The 15,831-nt window shown below is 52.5% G+C and overlaps 1 protein-coding gene across 3 annotated transcripts in view; it reads left to right on the forward strand.

The window, feature by feature from the left end:
- SLC12A5 (solute carrier family 12 member 5) overlaps positions 1–13,224 on the forward strand; it is a 34,813-nt gene extending 21,589 nt beyond the window's left edge. For 2 of the 3 annotated variants that reach the window (XM_063091984.1, XM_063091999.1), the window contains exons 12-26: positions 1,279–1,453; positions 2,078–2,196; positions 2,527–2,625; positions 3,765–3,884; positions 4,265–4,369; positions 5,638–5,806; positions 7,843–8,038; positions 8,957–9,126; positions 9,542–9,673; positions 10,538–10,645; positions 11,750–11,872; positions 11,965–12,164; positions 12,522–12,536; positions 12,793–12,926; positions 13,133–13,224. In XM_063091984.1, coding sequence (XP_062948054.1) covers positions 1,279–1,453; positions 2,078–2,196; positions 2,527–2,625; positions 3,765–3,884; positions 4,265–4,369; positions 5,638–5,806; positions 7,843–8,038; positions 8,957–9,126; positions 9,542–9,673; positions 10,538–10,645; positions 11,750–11,872; positions 11,965–12,164; positions 12,522–12,536; positions 12,793–12,926; positions 13,133–13,224 — 1,957 coding nt within the window. The remainder of the gene's footprint in view (positions 1–1,278; positions 1,454–2,077; positions 2,197–2,526; positions 2,626–3,764; positions 3,885–4,264; positions 4,370–5,637; positions 5,807–7,842; positions 8,039–8,956; positions 9,127–9,541; positions 9,674–10,537; positions 10,646–11,749; positions 11,873–11,964; positions 12,165–12,521; positions 12,537–12,792; positions 12,927–13,132) is intronic. The other variant, XM_063091989.1, reaches the window with a different exon arrangement.
- The last annotated feature ends 2,607 nt before the right edge of the window (positions 13,225–15,831 follow it).

The raw sequence follows: 15,831 nt of genomic DNA on the forward strand, positions 1-15,831 counted from the left end.
TGGTAGGGGTGGCCATATCAGAATGCACACAGGAGGCTGCTGTCCAGTCCTCGGGGTGTCAGGAAAGTCTCCCAGGGGAGGGGAGGCTAGAAATGCCTTATGTGCGTTGTCTCATTTATCCTTCCTGCTTCCAGTGTTGAGTAGAGATTAGGCATCTAGGAGGGGGAAGGCCACACCAGGCAGTGGGAGCAGCATGAACAAGGGTAGAGGGGAAAAATGGCCGTGAGTGCATGTGTGTGTGCACACTTGTGCGTGTGCATGTGTGTCTATGTGTGCACATGCCTGTAGTTGTAAGCGGTTCAGTGCTCCTAGAGCACTCACTTCTGAAAGGCACGTGCACCCAGAACTAGCAGAGTGAAGTAGGAGGTCCTCTCAAAGAATTGATTTCCACTGGCACCACCCAGGCTTCCAGAAGGTAATGTGGTGGGGACATGAGGCTGGAGACCTAGGCTAGAACCAGGCATGCAAGTCTGGTTTTCAGTTACCGGGAAATTGGAGCTTTAGTTTATAAAAAAGAAGAAAAAAAAAAAAATGGAGGAAACCCTGAAGAGTTTTAAGCAGGAGAGTGATCTGGACACATTTGTATATATTACAACTGTTAGTTTTAGGGCAGTTTAGCCTCCACTTATTTCGTTTAAACATAGACCTCCCACAAGATTGCAAGGGACCCAGCAGATCACCCACTACAGCCCTTCATGTGATTCTTGGAGTCCTTCAGCCACAGCCCCTTTGCATAAACCTCTGGGAACAGGTCTCTCTCTACCTATTGGGGTAGAATCTTTCATTTTAATACAGTGTCATTGTTAGAACATTCCTTTCTTTGATTCTCACACTGGCACCACATAATGAGGCCAGAACCCCCAGTTTTCAAATGAAGACACTGAAGTTCTAACAGACTAAGGGATTTTCCCTGGATAACATAACACGTACAATTAACCATTCACTAGCACCACATTAGTACAATGTTCCAGGCATGGTATTGAGCATTTTACAGGTCTTACCTCCTTTTATCCTCTCACCAATCCTATAAGAGAGGTTTATAATGATTCTTGCTTTACAAGAATCTGAGGCCTAGAGAGGCTGCATAACTTGCCCAAGGTCACACAGACAGGAAATGCCCAGGACATTTGGGGCTTTGTCTCTCCTCTTACCCCTACAGAGCCTAGCCCTGTGGTAGGCATACAGTTGGTCCTGCAGTTGGTGTGGGGAGACCTACCCTGGATATCCACGTGGCATTGCTTGCCCAGCATCTCCTGTCCCCTTGTTGCTTCATTCCAGGTTTGGAGAAGCTGTGAATGGCAACCTGGTGGTAGGCACGCTGGCCTGGCCATCTCCCTGGGTCATTGTCATCGGCTCCTTCTTTTCCACCTGTGGGGCTGGGCTGCAGAGCCTCACAGGGGCTCCACGCCTGCTGCAGGCCATCTCCCGGGACGGCATAGTGCCCTTCCTGCAGGTCAGTGTGTGGAGGAGAACGACCCACCCTCAGTAGACCAGCCAGCCAGGCCCCTGCCTAGAGAGGCCACACAGTGAACCAGGGCCATGGCAAGCCTTGAACTGCCTCCTGGGCGCATGTGCTCTGCACTGCCCTAAGAAGAATGTGCCTTATATGGGATTTGGCCCATGGTCAGTGCCATCTCTTTGAGCATTGTCTGCTCTTAGGGGAAAAATAAATTGCCCTCCTTTGGCCCAGTGGTTGGTCAGGCACTCAGAGACAGCCAAAGGGCAAGAAAAGGGTGGCTCTCTCCATGGTGCTTAAAAACAAAGATTTATGGAGCACACAGTCATGGCCGCTTGCTGACCTCCTGATAGCTCCTCTCCCATCTGTCTCAATGGAGCTTTTCCCTTTCAGCAGTCATTTGAACTTCATTGCCCTGGGGTACCAGTGTCAGGGTTGGGGGATACAGCAAAAGCCTGGTATTCCTGAGGCTTTCCCTAGAGAACAAAGATGCAGTACTGTCTCCCTACCTCCTCACTGGTTATAGCTTCCTGCCTCTTCTCCACTGGTTCTCAAGACTGGGGGAGCAAGATGAGAAGTCCCTAAGGTCTCAGTCCCCCATGATGGTTGCTCTGTTCCCAGGTCTTTGGCCACGGCAAAGCCAATGGAGAGCCCACCTGGGCCCTGCTGCTTACTGCCTGCATCTGCGAGATCGGCATCCTCATTGCATCCCTTGATGAGGTCGCCCCCATCCTCTCTATGTGCGTGCTGGCATCTTGCCCTCCCCATTGGCTTAGTACCCCTCTCAACCTGGACCCCTCAGCTGTGACCCATGACAACACGCCCAAACACTTTAACAGCCCAAGGAACTTCCTAGTCATAGCTGCCCGTCCTTTGTTATATAAAGATTCATACCCACATGTATCGGGGTGTGTCATAAGGGGATTTGGCCTTTGAACCCCTCTGTAAGCACCAGAGCATGATTCAGCCACCTTTCCGATTTATTTTCCCCTCTCTTTCCTTATGTCTCTATGTCCGTTTCTGCCTCCCCTTTGCATCTCTGTCTCTCCCGGGGCCTTTCTGTGTTCTAGGTTCTTCCTGATGTGCTACATGTTTGTAAACCTGGCCTGTGCAGTGCAGACACTGCTGAGGACACCCAACTGGAGGCCACGCTTTCGATATTACCACTGGTGAGTGCCCTGTCCCCCACCCTCCCTGAACCATTCGCTCAACTCCGCCCTGATCCCCACCTCACCCTAGCCCATCCCTTCTGGGTCTAAGGATTCCAAACCTGAATGGGGCATCTCATTTTCTCCATTTGTTGCCCAGCTAGCATGAAAAATGTCCTGGAAAAGGTCTCCTTATAACCATAAACAATAATATAATACAATCATAAACATTGTCAGCTATAAGGCCTCTCCTGTCTGTAATGCTCAGCATCTTACAATATAGCACAGAGGTTAGAAATCACCCTGACCTGAGTTCAGATAATGACTCTGCACTTCCTAGCTGTGAGATCTGGCGCTGATCATGTAGCTTCTCTGAACCTCAATTTCCTCAGCTGTGAAATGGTCATGATAGCTGCACCTACCTCACAGGGTTCTTGTAAGTGTTACAGTGCATGGGAGATGCTCATTACACGGAGGCTGCAGGTTCTTTTTATCATTTTGCTATTTGGCTTTTCATCCTCACAGTAGGCTCCTGGGGGCAGACAGGACAGGGCTTATCACACTTCTATAAAAAGGAGACTGAGGGGTCGAGCCGTGGCACACTCGGGAGAGTGCGGCGCTGGGAGCACAGCGACGCTCCCGCCGCGGGTTCGGATCTTATATAGGAATGGCCAGTGCACTCACTGGCTGAATACCGGTCACAAAAAAGACAAAAAAAAAAAAAAAAAAAAAGAGACTGAGGCTCAAATGGGGGAAGGGACTGGCCCAAGGCCCCCCAGCAAAACTATGGCACCACTGGACTAGAACCAGGGCTGCTTAACTTCCATCTCAATGCTCCTGCTTTGTCAGTGGCCTCTTCCTGGCAGGTCCTCCAACTCCCCCAGAGACCCCGGCCTCAGAACTCGTCTGGCCAGGGCTGTCTGGCAGGGTTTAAGGCAAAGCAACAGGGCACTGTGGTGACTCAGGAGTTGGGCAGGGCATGAGGTGGTATCCCGTCTGTGGCTGCTCATCTATCCAGAAGGTCCCATGTCCCTGTGGTCTTCATGGAGACAATGGTGTGAGTTCCTCTAGACCTGTCCCATCTAACTCTTGCTGTCTGAGCCCTGCTCCAGGGACAGCCCTGCCAGGGCTCAAGGGCTGGTCTTCCTCCCATCACCCAGGACACTCTCCTTCCTGGGCATGAGCCTGTGCCTGGCCCTCATGTTCATCTGCTCCTGGTATTACGCGCTGGTGGCCATGCTCATTGCTGGACTCATCTACAAGTACATTGAATACCGCGGGTAAGTGTGGGGAGCTGGGGCAGGGGGAGAGGCTGAGGGGGGGAGGGGGAGGAGGGAAAGGAGTGAGTGGAGTTGTGGGAGTGGAAATGAGGCAGGGGGTGGAGAGGATAGGGCTAGAGAAGAAGGAAAGGTGCTACAGTGCGAGATTGAGTGATGGGGGATGGGTAAGAGACCTTGAGAAGTGGACAAGAGGGGCGAGAGAATGGATTTAGAGGCGATTTTCTAAGGAAAATTAGTCAAGTCTTGACTGAATCAGGGCCACATCCTTTCTGAGCCTGAGATAGGTGGCTGTGCCCTGGGGCAGCCAGCTGGGCATGGACAGTTCTCCCTGCCACTCCCTGGCTTTCTGCCCTCGTGTGATCCCCCTTCCCGGCCCCCAGGGCAGAGAAGGAATGGGGCGATGGGATCCGAGGCCTGTCTCTCAGTGCTGCTCGCTATGCCCTCTTACGCCTGGAGGAAGGGCCCCCGCACACCAAGAACTGGAGGTAAGTGGTGAGGTGCACATGTGGGGGCTCAGGAGAGGGAGAGGAAGGGAGCAGGGGCCTGACTCATCCCACTTGCTTTATTTTGCTGAGTGGTACCATAAAAGCCCTTCCCCCCAAAACACCAAGGCTGAATTGAGTTACAGACATTTGTTCTCCAAAACTGCACTCACTGTGCCAGACTCCTGACCCCCTATTAATTCATCCATCCATCCATCCATTAATTCATCCATCCATCCATTCATTCCCTTATATGGTCAAACAATTTATGAACGTATGCTATGTGCAAGTCCCCTTCCAGTCTCTGCGGTTGTAGTGAGCTCACAGTTCTGTGGAGAAGGCACACACACAGAGAGATAAACATTATATTGTGTAGCATTTGCTCTGGGAGAGGTGGACTCATTCACTTTGAGAGTTATGGGGGCTCTCAGGAATCTCTATATTAATGACAATTACTCCATTTTATTCACGTGAAAATGAGGGGTCAGAGAGGGTCTCAGAGGTCATGGAAGGCAGAACTGGAGCCAGAATCTTCACCTCCCGCCTGTCAGCCCAGGGTGCTTTGTAACTGACTGCTCCACATGCTGACCCCCTCATCCACCTCCCTAAGTTTCACTTTGCCAAGAGTAAGGCCTGGAACTCTGAACTATGACATCACTGGCTTGTCCTTGCCGATGTCTCCTAAACTAGGGCTTCCAGAGACTGGGACTTTTCATTATTTGTCTGGGGATTCTCAAATGCTTAGCATAGAGTCTAGCCCTAAATAGGTGCTTAGAGAATGCTGTTAAATTGATGGAAGGCTGAATGAATAAGATGGCTACATGAATAAAGAAATGAGTGGATAAATAGATGGAAGGATGAATAAGTACACACATGTGTGTGAGGGTAGTTGGGTGAGCAGATGGATGTGTGAGTTGATGGGAGGTAGGTGGATGTGTGGATAACTGAGTGAATAAGCCATGCTAGGTAGATCAAGATGGCTATCAGTGGATGACTGAAGGACAAAATAGATGGGTTGAATGGATAGATAGATGAGTGAGGTGGAGGGAGAAATGGATGCATGGGTGAGTGGATGGATACTTGGGGAGATGGTTGGATGGGCTGATATTCAAGGAAATGGATAGATGGATGTTAAGATGGGTGGATGGGAGATGTGGGTATAGGTGAGGGTTTTACAGAGGGTAGAGGATTAGGTAACCTGGTGATGGATGTATGGTGGGTGGATAGTTGGGCAGGGGGTAGATGGATCATGGGACTCTGTACCCTCTTAGGCCACAGCTGCTGGTGCTGGTACGTGTGGACCAAGACCAGAATGTGGTGCACCCCCAGCTGCTCTCGCTGACCTCCCAGCTCAAGGCAGGGAAAGGCCTGACCATTGTGGGCTCTGTCCTTGAGGGCACCTTTCTGGACAACCATCCCCAGGCCCAGCGGGCAGAGGAGGTGAGCAGAAGCCCTGGTGGGGTGGGGGAAGGCCAGGACACACAGGGAAGCCGTCTTTACCTCTTTTTCTTTCCTTCCTTACTACCTTTGGAGTCCAAGGAGGCTCAGACTTTTCTGTCCTCTTCCTTGGAAGAAGAGCCTAAGGGCCCAGGGAGTGAGGACCTTAGAATCTGATTTACAGAACCCCAAACCATCAGAGCCAGAAGGGCCCATTTTATGGGTAAAGAAATTGAGACTTAGAGAAGTCAGACCACTTGTCTAAGGACAGAAAACCAAGATTCATATTAGAACTACTTGACTCCTACTCCAGACTTTTTCTTGCCAAAGTATAAATCTTTCAAAGTGTTTAACATCACTGGACTTTTTCAGTCCCTACATTGTGTGGAGTCAGCAGGGTCAGTATCCACATTTGGCACAGGAAGAAACTGAGGCCCAGAGAGAGAAAGCAGCTTGCTGAAAGTCACAAAGCTAGCTGGAAGCATAGTCAGGATTTGAACCTGGGACCCTGGCTGCTCCATGTTACCTGCTCAGAGTGGCATACAGAGCCAGTGTGGGCTGGGATGGCCAGCATCTGCATTGGGCACATTAAGAGGTGCTTGTAACCTGGTGGGTAGTAGAGGAAGTATGTTCTGGCTGCGATTCAGGCCTTTCTCCCCCAGGGCTGTGGCTAGGAGTGGAGAGAGAAAAAGGGGCCCTGGGGGAGGCGAGGTGAGGCAGGGGAGGGGCACCCTTAATGGCTTGTGACAGTTGCTGTTTCTGCCTCACTGGGCCGTTAACACCAATCTGTCAGGGCCCAGAACTGGAGGCCTCGACTAGTCCATTCAATTCAACACACAGTGGCTGAGAATGTGCCACATACAAGGCATTGGGCTGGGCATGGGGGGAGTTGGAGATATTTAAGACCAAGTGCCAGCCCTCAAGGTGCTCACAGGCTGGTGGGTGGATAGAACACACACAGAAGGCTCTCACATTCATTGATGTTGATAAGTGCTGTTAGAGTTAATAACATCAGAGTAATATGGTGTGTTGGGTGTTTACAATATGGCAGGCAGTATACTGAGTCCTTACATCATGACTTGTAATTCTCCCTCTTCCTAAATTAGGTAGCTGTCATCACCCCACTTGACAGATAAGAAAAACCGAGACTCAGAGAGGTTAGGTGATGTGCCTAAAGTCACACAGCCAGGAAGAGGTAGAAATAGGAATTGGACTCTATCCATTTGACCTCAGGGTAGTGGTTAGGAGTGTGGGGGCTGGAGTCAGACTCCCTGGACTTGAATCTCACAATAACATTAGCTGTGGGTCCCTAAGCAAGTCTTAATTTCTCCAAGCCTCAATATCTTCATCTACAAAATAGGAGTAATAAGAACACTTTCCTCATAGTGCAGATTAAAAGTGCATTTAAGTTGCTTATCCAGCTGGCCCGTTTGCTCACTTGGGAGAGGGTGGCACTGATAACACCAAGGTCAAGTGTTCAGATCCCAGCTGACTGGTTGGCTCAGTTGGTTAGAGCACAGTGTTATAACACCGAGGTCAAGGATTTCAGTCCCCTGCCAGCCAGCCGCCAAAACAAACAAACAAATACATAAATTAAATACTTATCATTATGCTACTTTCAACAATAATTAAAACAAATTGGCCATTCAGAGAAGCCCAGTTTAATTCTGTTGTGGGTGGGGAGGTGGTATCTGAAGAAGGCGACATTTGAGCTGGGCCAGGCAGGATGTAATGTACAACTGGGACAGGAGTGTGTCAGGGTGGTGATGGAAAGCCAGGGGGACCATATGAGCAGCAGCAGAGTGGTGGGAAGTGTGGGGTCAGATCATGGAGAACCTCGATTGATCAACAGGGAGTGGGGACCAGAGATGATGGGAGCCACGCATAAGGCTGGTGCCAGAGTCTGACATGATCAGAGCCGAGCTTCAGGAAGACTGGGATGGATCGAGGGGAGAGACAGAAGGTGGGGGCTGCAAGGGGCCCAACCAGGGCCGGGGAGGCCTGAGGCTGGCCCTTGTCTGAACCCCCTGCCCTTTCAGTCTATCCGGCGCCTGATGGAGGCAGAGAAGGTAAAGGGCTTCTGCCAGGTGGTGATCTCCTCCAACCTTCGTGATGGTGTGTCCCACCTGATTCAGTCTGGGGGCCTCGGGGGCCTGCAGCACAACACTGTGCTTGTCGGCTGGCCCCGCAACTGGCGGCAGAAGGAAGATCACCAGACATGGAGGAACTTCATTGGTAATGCTGTGGTGGCCCAGGGGCAGTGGAAGGGTGGGAGTGGGGTTCTGCTTCTTTGGGCCTGAGGGGTTCCAAGAACAGCATGACTAGTGTGGATTCAGTGTATGCACGGGATGGCAGTCAAAGCTGGCTGTGCACCAGCTGCTGTGCTAGGCACTGAGCACCCAGCTGTGAATGAGACAGTCTTGGCTCCTGCAGGGCTCACAGGCCCTGGGAGGGAGACAGTGCCGGGGAGTGTGAAACGCTATAGCTTTGAAGTCACAGAGGCTGGGATCTACATCTCGGCTTTGGTCCTTTCTAGCTGTGTGATCATGCACAAGTGACTCACCCTCTCTGAACATTAGATTCCTTAGTAACAGTTGGTAATAGTTATATTATAACTAAAATTTATAATGTTCATTCTGTGTGCCAGACAAGTTGACACTTTCTTTAATGATCTCTATGCGGGCTAGGCATTGTTGTCCCCATTTTGTTGGTATGAAACTGAGGCACAGAGAGATTAATGAGTTTGCTTCAGGTCACACAGCTGGGAAGCCAGGCTTTGAACCAGCCCAGAGGCTGCACTGGTAACTCCAAGCTAATCTGTCTCCTTTATAGGTAGATCATGGTTACAAGGTGTTGGAAAGGTTCAGTGAGATTGTGCATGGTGGGTTCTTATTCATCAGAAAGAACAGGTGGTGATATTACCATTTGACTAGTGGGGAAACGGACCCAGGGAGGTTGAGGGGATTTTCCAGATCCAAATGGCAAATAAGTGATGAGGCCCAGGTAGATGCTGGTTTTCTGACTACTCAGCCAAGGCCATGTGGCATGGGGTAGGCTAATGGGTGCTGGGAGCCCCTGTGGCTGCTACCATTGGGTGCTGGGAGGACTAGAGTCACCGTTTCCCCCTTTGTCCCTTTCCTCGGCCTCCTCCAGAGCTGGTCCGGGAAACCACAGCTGGCCACCTGGCCCTGCTGGTCACCAAGAATGTCTCCATGTTTCCTGGGAACCCCGAGCGCTTCTCAGAGGGCAGCATCGACGTCTGGTGGATTGTGCATGATGGGGGCATGCTCATGCTGCTGCCCTTCCTGCTGCGGCACCACAAGGTGAGTGTGTGCATGAGTCTGTGCATGTGTTCGTTTGCACGCATATGTGCACACCTGTGGGCAAGGCTTGTAGGCTCTGGCCAGGGCCAGCCTCCATGTCCTTCTTCCCTGTGAGCTCCTGGGAAAGGGATCTGATAACCTCCCTCATTCTGATATGTTAGGAACTGATCATGTCTCCCCTTGCAGGTGCATTGCTGTAAAGGAGAGCAGTGCCTAACCCAAGAAAGGGACACTTTAGTGGGGAAACCTGAGACCTGAGCAGGGGAATTTTTGTAGGGAGTAGCCCCTGAGACAGAGGATTTCAGGTCTGCATGTTTATGTGAGGAGTGGGTGAGAAGTGTGAGGGGGCAGGGTCCTCTGTATCTCCTCACTGCTTCTAAGCTGGACCTTTCTGGATCCCCTTCACCCCTTGCAGGTCTGGCGGAAGTGCAAAATGCGTATCTTCACTGTGGCCCAGATGGACGACAATAGCATCCAGATGAAGAAGGACCTGACCACATTTCTGTATCATTTACGTATCACTGCAGAGGTTGAGGTGGTGGAGATGGTAAGTCCCCAGGAGCCACCCTTGAAGTTCCAGAGTCCCACCTGTACCTCTTTCCTCTTGGCCCCAGCACCCATCAGTTTATGATACTGCATCCCTTCCCCCTTATCCACCTCTTAGCCTCTCATGTATTCACCCAAGGGTTCACCCATCTAGTCCTCTCTTCTTTATACTAGCCATGTCTAATAGTGCTCATTACATGCCAGACACTGTTCATGCATCTTATATATATATATAATCTCACAACAACTAATGGGATAGATACAATTATCAGCAGTTCCATTTTACAGTTTAGGAAGTTGAGGCACAGAAAATTTAAGTAATTTGTCCAACAACACACAGTAAGTGGCAGAGCCAGGATTCAAACCCAGGCAGGCTGGCTCTAGAGTCTGTGCCCCTGGTGATTACACTATCTGACCTTTTGTCCACTCATCCCCTCACTTCATTTGTCCATCCCCCATCCCTCTGTGTATTCATTAATCAATCCATGTATTCATTCACTCACTCACCCCTCCATTCATCCATGGATATATTCATTCATCCCTTTGTTCCATAGTTTACTTCTTCCCCTTTTCCATTCACCCAGATAATTAATTAATCTAGTCATTCATTAGTTTATCCATTCATGTGCCTGGTCTGTGCTGGGCTGAGGAGGGAATGAGCTGCCTGCCTTCCAGAAACATTGCCTTCTCTGCTCCATTCTTGCTTCCACAACCTTTGATCATATTAGGTCATTGGATAGGGAAGCCCTAGGCTGGCAGAGGGAAGGGGGCCTGCCTCCCTTCCTTTGGCCTTGCACCTGAGCTCAGAGCTTATGCTTTCCTCCCTTGCCCCTCTCATCCCACCCCCTCCCTTGCCTGCCCACAGCATGAGAGCGACATCTCAGCTTACACCTATGAGAAGACATTGGTGATGGAGCAGCGCTCCCAGATCCTCAAACAGATGCATTTAACCAAGAATGAGAGGGAGCGGGAGGTGAGATTGCCCTGGCTGGGCTCTGAGAGCCTCAAGCTGTTGCCAACTCTGAGTCTGCTCAGGTTTAGGATGGCCCAGGTTGGCACTGCCACCTTTACCCTCATCATCCTTATTATCCCTAACCACACCTCTTGACACTGGGCTCTCCAGCAATGGGAGTACACACTGCAGCTGCACCTGCCAAGCCTTCCAACCAGGAGGCAGAGTGCCCTTGGCATGGGTGACAGATCTTCTCTCTGTGTGTGACTTCTGGGGCCCGAAGGGAAATAGTGGATGCTAAATGTGCATGAATAATGAGTCCTCAGGGGTGTGGGCTGCTAGTGTGGGGGACAAGAGTTCATGCAATAGATTCTCAGGGATTGGGTAACAGATGGATATTTGGGGATATCGCTGATGAGTGGTAGTTAGGGGCAAATCTCCTTCGGTGTGATTGATGGGTTCTCAGGGGTAACAATGAGCCTCCCACAACGTATGGGTGTAACATCTCCCAGGTGTGGGTAATGTGGGACCACTGGTCCCCTGAAGTATGGATGAAAGACCCACCACAGGGAAGGGAATCCTTGGGGAAATAAGGACAGAAGAACTCCTGGAGGTGGGTGATGGGTTGCCTGCAGAATGGGTGGCAGATTTTATAGGTGAGAGGGACAGACCAGGAGTTGTGAGTCTCCCAGGTGTGGATAATACATTTCTTAGATTGAGGTTGGTGGATCCTCAGGGAATGAGTGATGGGTACCCTCTGAGCTGGAAAGGATGGACCCTGCAAGGATGGGGGTGTTATCCAGGGGCGATAGGAAAAATGGTAAGAAATGGCATGTGCACCAAAGAGTCAGAACTGACATTGTACAGTAGTGCTGGGATAATAGAGCCTAGCTGTGCCAGGTGTTAACCTTTTGGTTGCTGGATGGTTGGGAGGTTTGGGGTTCTGAAGAGAAGCTACAGTGGCCAGGTCAGTGGTGCAGTAGCTTGAAGCATTGCAATATTTTAACAACTGGTATAGTTCCAGAAAGTGCACGTCCTGATGAACATTAGCTCTGGTGGTAGCTCTTTGTAGGGCATGGGTGGTGACTCCCAGCAGAGCTGGCACCAACCTGTGTCACTCCCTAGATCCAGAGTATCACAGATGAGTCCCGAGGCTCAATCCGGAGAAAGAATCCAGCCAACACTCGGCTCCGCCTCAATGTCCCTGAAGAGACAGCTGGTGACAGTGAGGAGAAGCCAGAAGAGGAGGTGTGCAGCTGGGGTGGTTTGGCCCCAGCCAGTGGGAGCAGAACCTTTGGCCTCCAAAGGAGTCACCTGCTGTCTCTCCATTCATCCCTCAGGTGCAGCTGATCCATGACCAGAGTGCTCCCAGCTGTCCCAGCAGCTCGCCATCCCCAGGGGAAGAGCCTGAGGGGGAGGGGGAGACAGACCCCGAGAAGGTGCATCTCACCTGGACCAAAGACAAGTCGGTGGCAGAGAAGAATAAGGGTCCCAGTCCTGTCTCCTCTGAGGGCATCAAGGACTTCTTCAGCATGAAGCCGTACGGGCCTGAAAGATAAAAGCTGGGGGCTAGGGGTTGGGGGCTGGGGTGACTCTAAAGGGTCTTGCTCCCCATGGCAGAGCAAATGAGCACAAGGGGTTCTGGCTTGGCAGTCTGAATACCCAGCCCAGACATTGCCTTGGCTTCCCCATCTGAAGACTTAGAGGGTTAGGCCTGATTGCTAAGAGTCAGAACTCCCAGGTGCAGGCAGTAGAAAGGTGAAAGGTGCGGGGGCTGGGAGAGGAGGACCAGTATTCACTCAGGGCAGATGACGGTGGCTCAAGCCCACAGCTTCTTCCTCTTTTTCTGACCCCTCTCTTTTTCTTTCTCTCTTTGCTTCTCTTGTGTTTCCTGAAGGGAGTGGGAGAACTTGTAAGTGCTTCAGCATTTTTTCATTCTCTCCTAGGTTGGCCAGGGTTCCCACTCTCCTCATTCTATCATGAACCCCTAACTGGTGCCTCTGACCTTTGGGGTCTCTGAATAGCCCAGCTTGGAGAGGTCTGGGACTGGTGGTCACTGGCTTGCAAGGACCAGGCCCCAGCAGCCCAGTTCGGGCTGGGAGGGCGACTGGATACAACCCATCGCTCCCCCAAGCTCACGTGCTCTCCTCCCCTCCTTCCTCTCCTAGGAATCAGTCCAACGTGCGGCGCATGCACACGGCAGTGAGGCTGAACGAGGTCATTGTGAAGAAATCCCGGGATGCCAAGCTTGTTTTGCTCAACATGCCGGGGCCTCCCCGCAACCGCAACGGCGACGAAAACTGTATCCTGGACTTAAAATTGGGGGGACGAGGGAGGTGGATGTAAGGGAGCCTGGGTCCTAGACCTGGGATGGAAGAGCCGAGGCGGTCCTGCTTCAGGATCAGAACCTCGGACAGAGACGCGGGCGCAAGCGTCCCTGGCAGCCGAGTGAGGCTCCAATTCCGCCGGGAGGGACGGGGATCCGCTCTTTCTCCTTGACCGGCTCAGACATGGAGTTCCTCGAGGTCCTCACAGAGCACCTGGACCGGGTGATGCTGGTCCGCGGCGGCGGCCGCGAGGTCATCACCATCTACTCCTGAGAGCCAGGACCTGCCACCCGGGCCCGAGCGCGCCCGGCCCGCGGCCCCAGAGCCCTCGCCGCGCCCCCCGCCGCTGTTACCGTTTACATACAGACCCTGTGCCCGTGCCCTGGACCCTTTTCCCGCTGCCTGAGGCCCGGAGGCCACACCCGTCGGGGCTGACGGAGAGGGCGTCCCCCGCGCGGAGACCAGAGCCCCGAGCGCCCCGCGTTGGTCCATCGGTCTGCGCTGCCCTTTTTCTAAGCCCGGCCTCGCCCCGCCGGAGGAGACGCTGCAATAAAGGTGGAAAGGAGAGGAGCTAGGGCCTTGAGGGCCCCCAGGCAGTCTGCGCGCCCCACCCCGTTCCCGCGCCCGCCGCTGTTCTCGCTCGGCGCTGCTCCGGCGCTGCTGCTCGCCTCCCGGCCGCCCGGAGGCGCGCGGGGAGGGAAGGCTGCGCTCGCCGACTCCGCCGCCCTTCTCGCCGAGCCGCGGGGCGCTGGCCGGCCGAGCCTATATACATAGTGTACAGGAGACATCGCGTGTATTTTTTAAGTCCCCATATTTATGTAACTAGAAGCGCAGCGGACTTCTCGCCACTGTGGAGCTCTTCCGCTGGGGGCGCCCGGGGTGGGCCGGCGGCCTCGGAAAGCTGGGTTTTCCTTGAAGTCCGAGAGTTTGAGAGCCAAAGTACTTTAGGCCCAGGCGGGGGTCGTGGCCCTGGTCCCTCGACACCGCCGCCCCACTCACGCCTCCTCGCCCTTTCCGCGCGCCCTTGGCTTTCCACCCTATTCTCCAGTTCTTTCCGGAGAGGTAGATACGTGTCCAACTTTTTTTGGATTTTCCTCCCAGAGGATGTGAGCTTCCACTGCGGCTGCAGTGACCCGCGCGCAACCTCTTCTCATCGGCTCTTATGCAAGTCGGGGCCAGGATAGAGGAGGGGCGCTGCTCAAGGGGGACACACCAAGAGAGGCCCGCGCCCCACCGAGGAAGCCCCGCCCCGGTGCCTTCGCTGGGGAGCAGGCGTCTCTCCTCAGTCGGCTTGTCGCCTGCTCCCCCTACCCCATGGCTCCTCGCCAAAGACTGAAATCGTGGAGCTGGGGGGCGCACCTCCCCTATCTGGGACAGGTGAGGGAGGGAGGGAGCGATTCTGGCTTCGGGGCTGGACCCACTGGGAGACCCCAGCACCGCCCCTGATGTTCCCTGCCCTGTCGTCATGCGGCAGCTCAGGCCTCGGGGACCCTGCCTTCTCCGTGTTCTGGCGCCCGGCTTCGCTGCCTAGCAGCGGCCTCTAGCTCGGTCTCCCAGGTACTTGGGCCTAGGGGAGGGCTGGCGTCCCCACGCGCTTTGTTCTTAGCCTCTCTGCACCCTCGTCTAACTAGGACCCAAGGCCTTTGGCTTCCCCAACTCCAGTCCTTGGCGCTTCCGCCCCATCAGCCTGGCCGGAGGCGTCCTCTGTCCTTAGAGAAGGCGTTGGCTGGGTTCCCCTCCCCCAGGGCACGTTACTAAGGGGGACAGGCACTGCATGCTCGTTCCAGCGCCCTCTGGGACTAGGTACAGTACCTTCAGCCCCGGGGCCCCGACCTGCGCACTTAGTTAGACATCCTGCCCATCTCCCAGGGTTGGAACCACTGGGTACTCCTGACCTCACCACCTCCTTTCCTTTGAGCCCAAGGCAGAGAGCTGGAGCTGGTGCCATCTAGACAGGGTCAGCTGTAGCTGGAGGTAGGTTGGTTTGGAGGTCTGCCCTGCCGGTTAGGCCAAAGCCCCTCTGAGATTTGATCAGGGGACTAGATAGGTTCTTCCAGGTACCAATCAGAAAGTTGGAGGCTTAAGACTCCAGCCACCTGCATCCTTCAAAAGACCTCCCTCCTCAGCTGGGTCCCACCTTCAGGGGACCTTAGCATTCTGGGGCTGTATCAACACCAATTAGGGAACCAAAGTTGCACTATCTGGGCCGAGACTGTCTGGTTGGCAAGAACAAAGTTTCTGTTGATGAAAAATATCCCACAACAAAACCCCAAGTTTTCTGTGCTATGTGTGCAATATTTGTTATGAATGTTATGTCATTCATCAAATTCTTTATAATCACTGTAGGTAGATGTTTCATGTCCATTCAAGTGACTTTTATTCTGAGTGCAATATTTCAATAGCCTTGTAGTGATAACTAGTGTTGCTTTTGTTTTAGACGATCTATGTGCAAGGCAATGCAATGAAGTTGAAAACCTTGTAAATAGGAGCGGTTGCAAACCAAATCAAGAGTATTTATTACTATTATTATTATTATTACTAGGCCTGCCTTTAATTTTCACTGTTTCAGTATTCCGCATTCTGCCTCAGTATTGATCTTGTGTTCTTTGTGCCAATATGAAAAGGAGAGGGTTGGTTCTTTCCTTTATTGTTGAATGCTCCCATTTAATGCTTTATGGCTTTTACTGTATTAATTTTTTAGACTCACATCTGCACAAAATGCAATAAAAATAATTTTATTATACCCTTCATGACCTGAAGTATGCTGTCTGAACACTCCAGGGGGCCCCTCAGGAGGACCCCACACTGAATCAGAAATACTGATCTTCACTGACAGAAAGATGGGCTGATGCTCCAGGTGTGGCTGTCTCCTGTGTGTAC

Source organism: Cynocephalus volans, chromosome 1 (assembly GCF_027409185.1).
Source record: "Cynocephalus volans isolate mCynVol1 chromosome 1, mCynVol1.pri, whole genome shotgun sequence".
Taxonomy (NCBI): domain Eukaryota; kingdom Metazoa; phylum Chordata; class Mammalia; order Dermoptera; family Cynocephalidae; genus Cynocephalus; species Cynocephalus volans.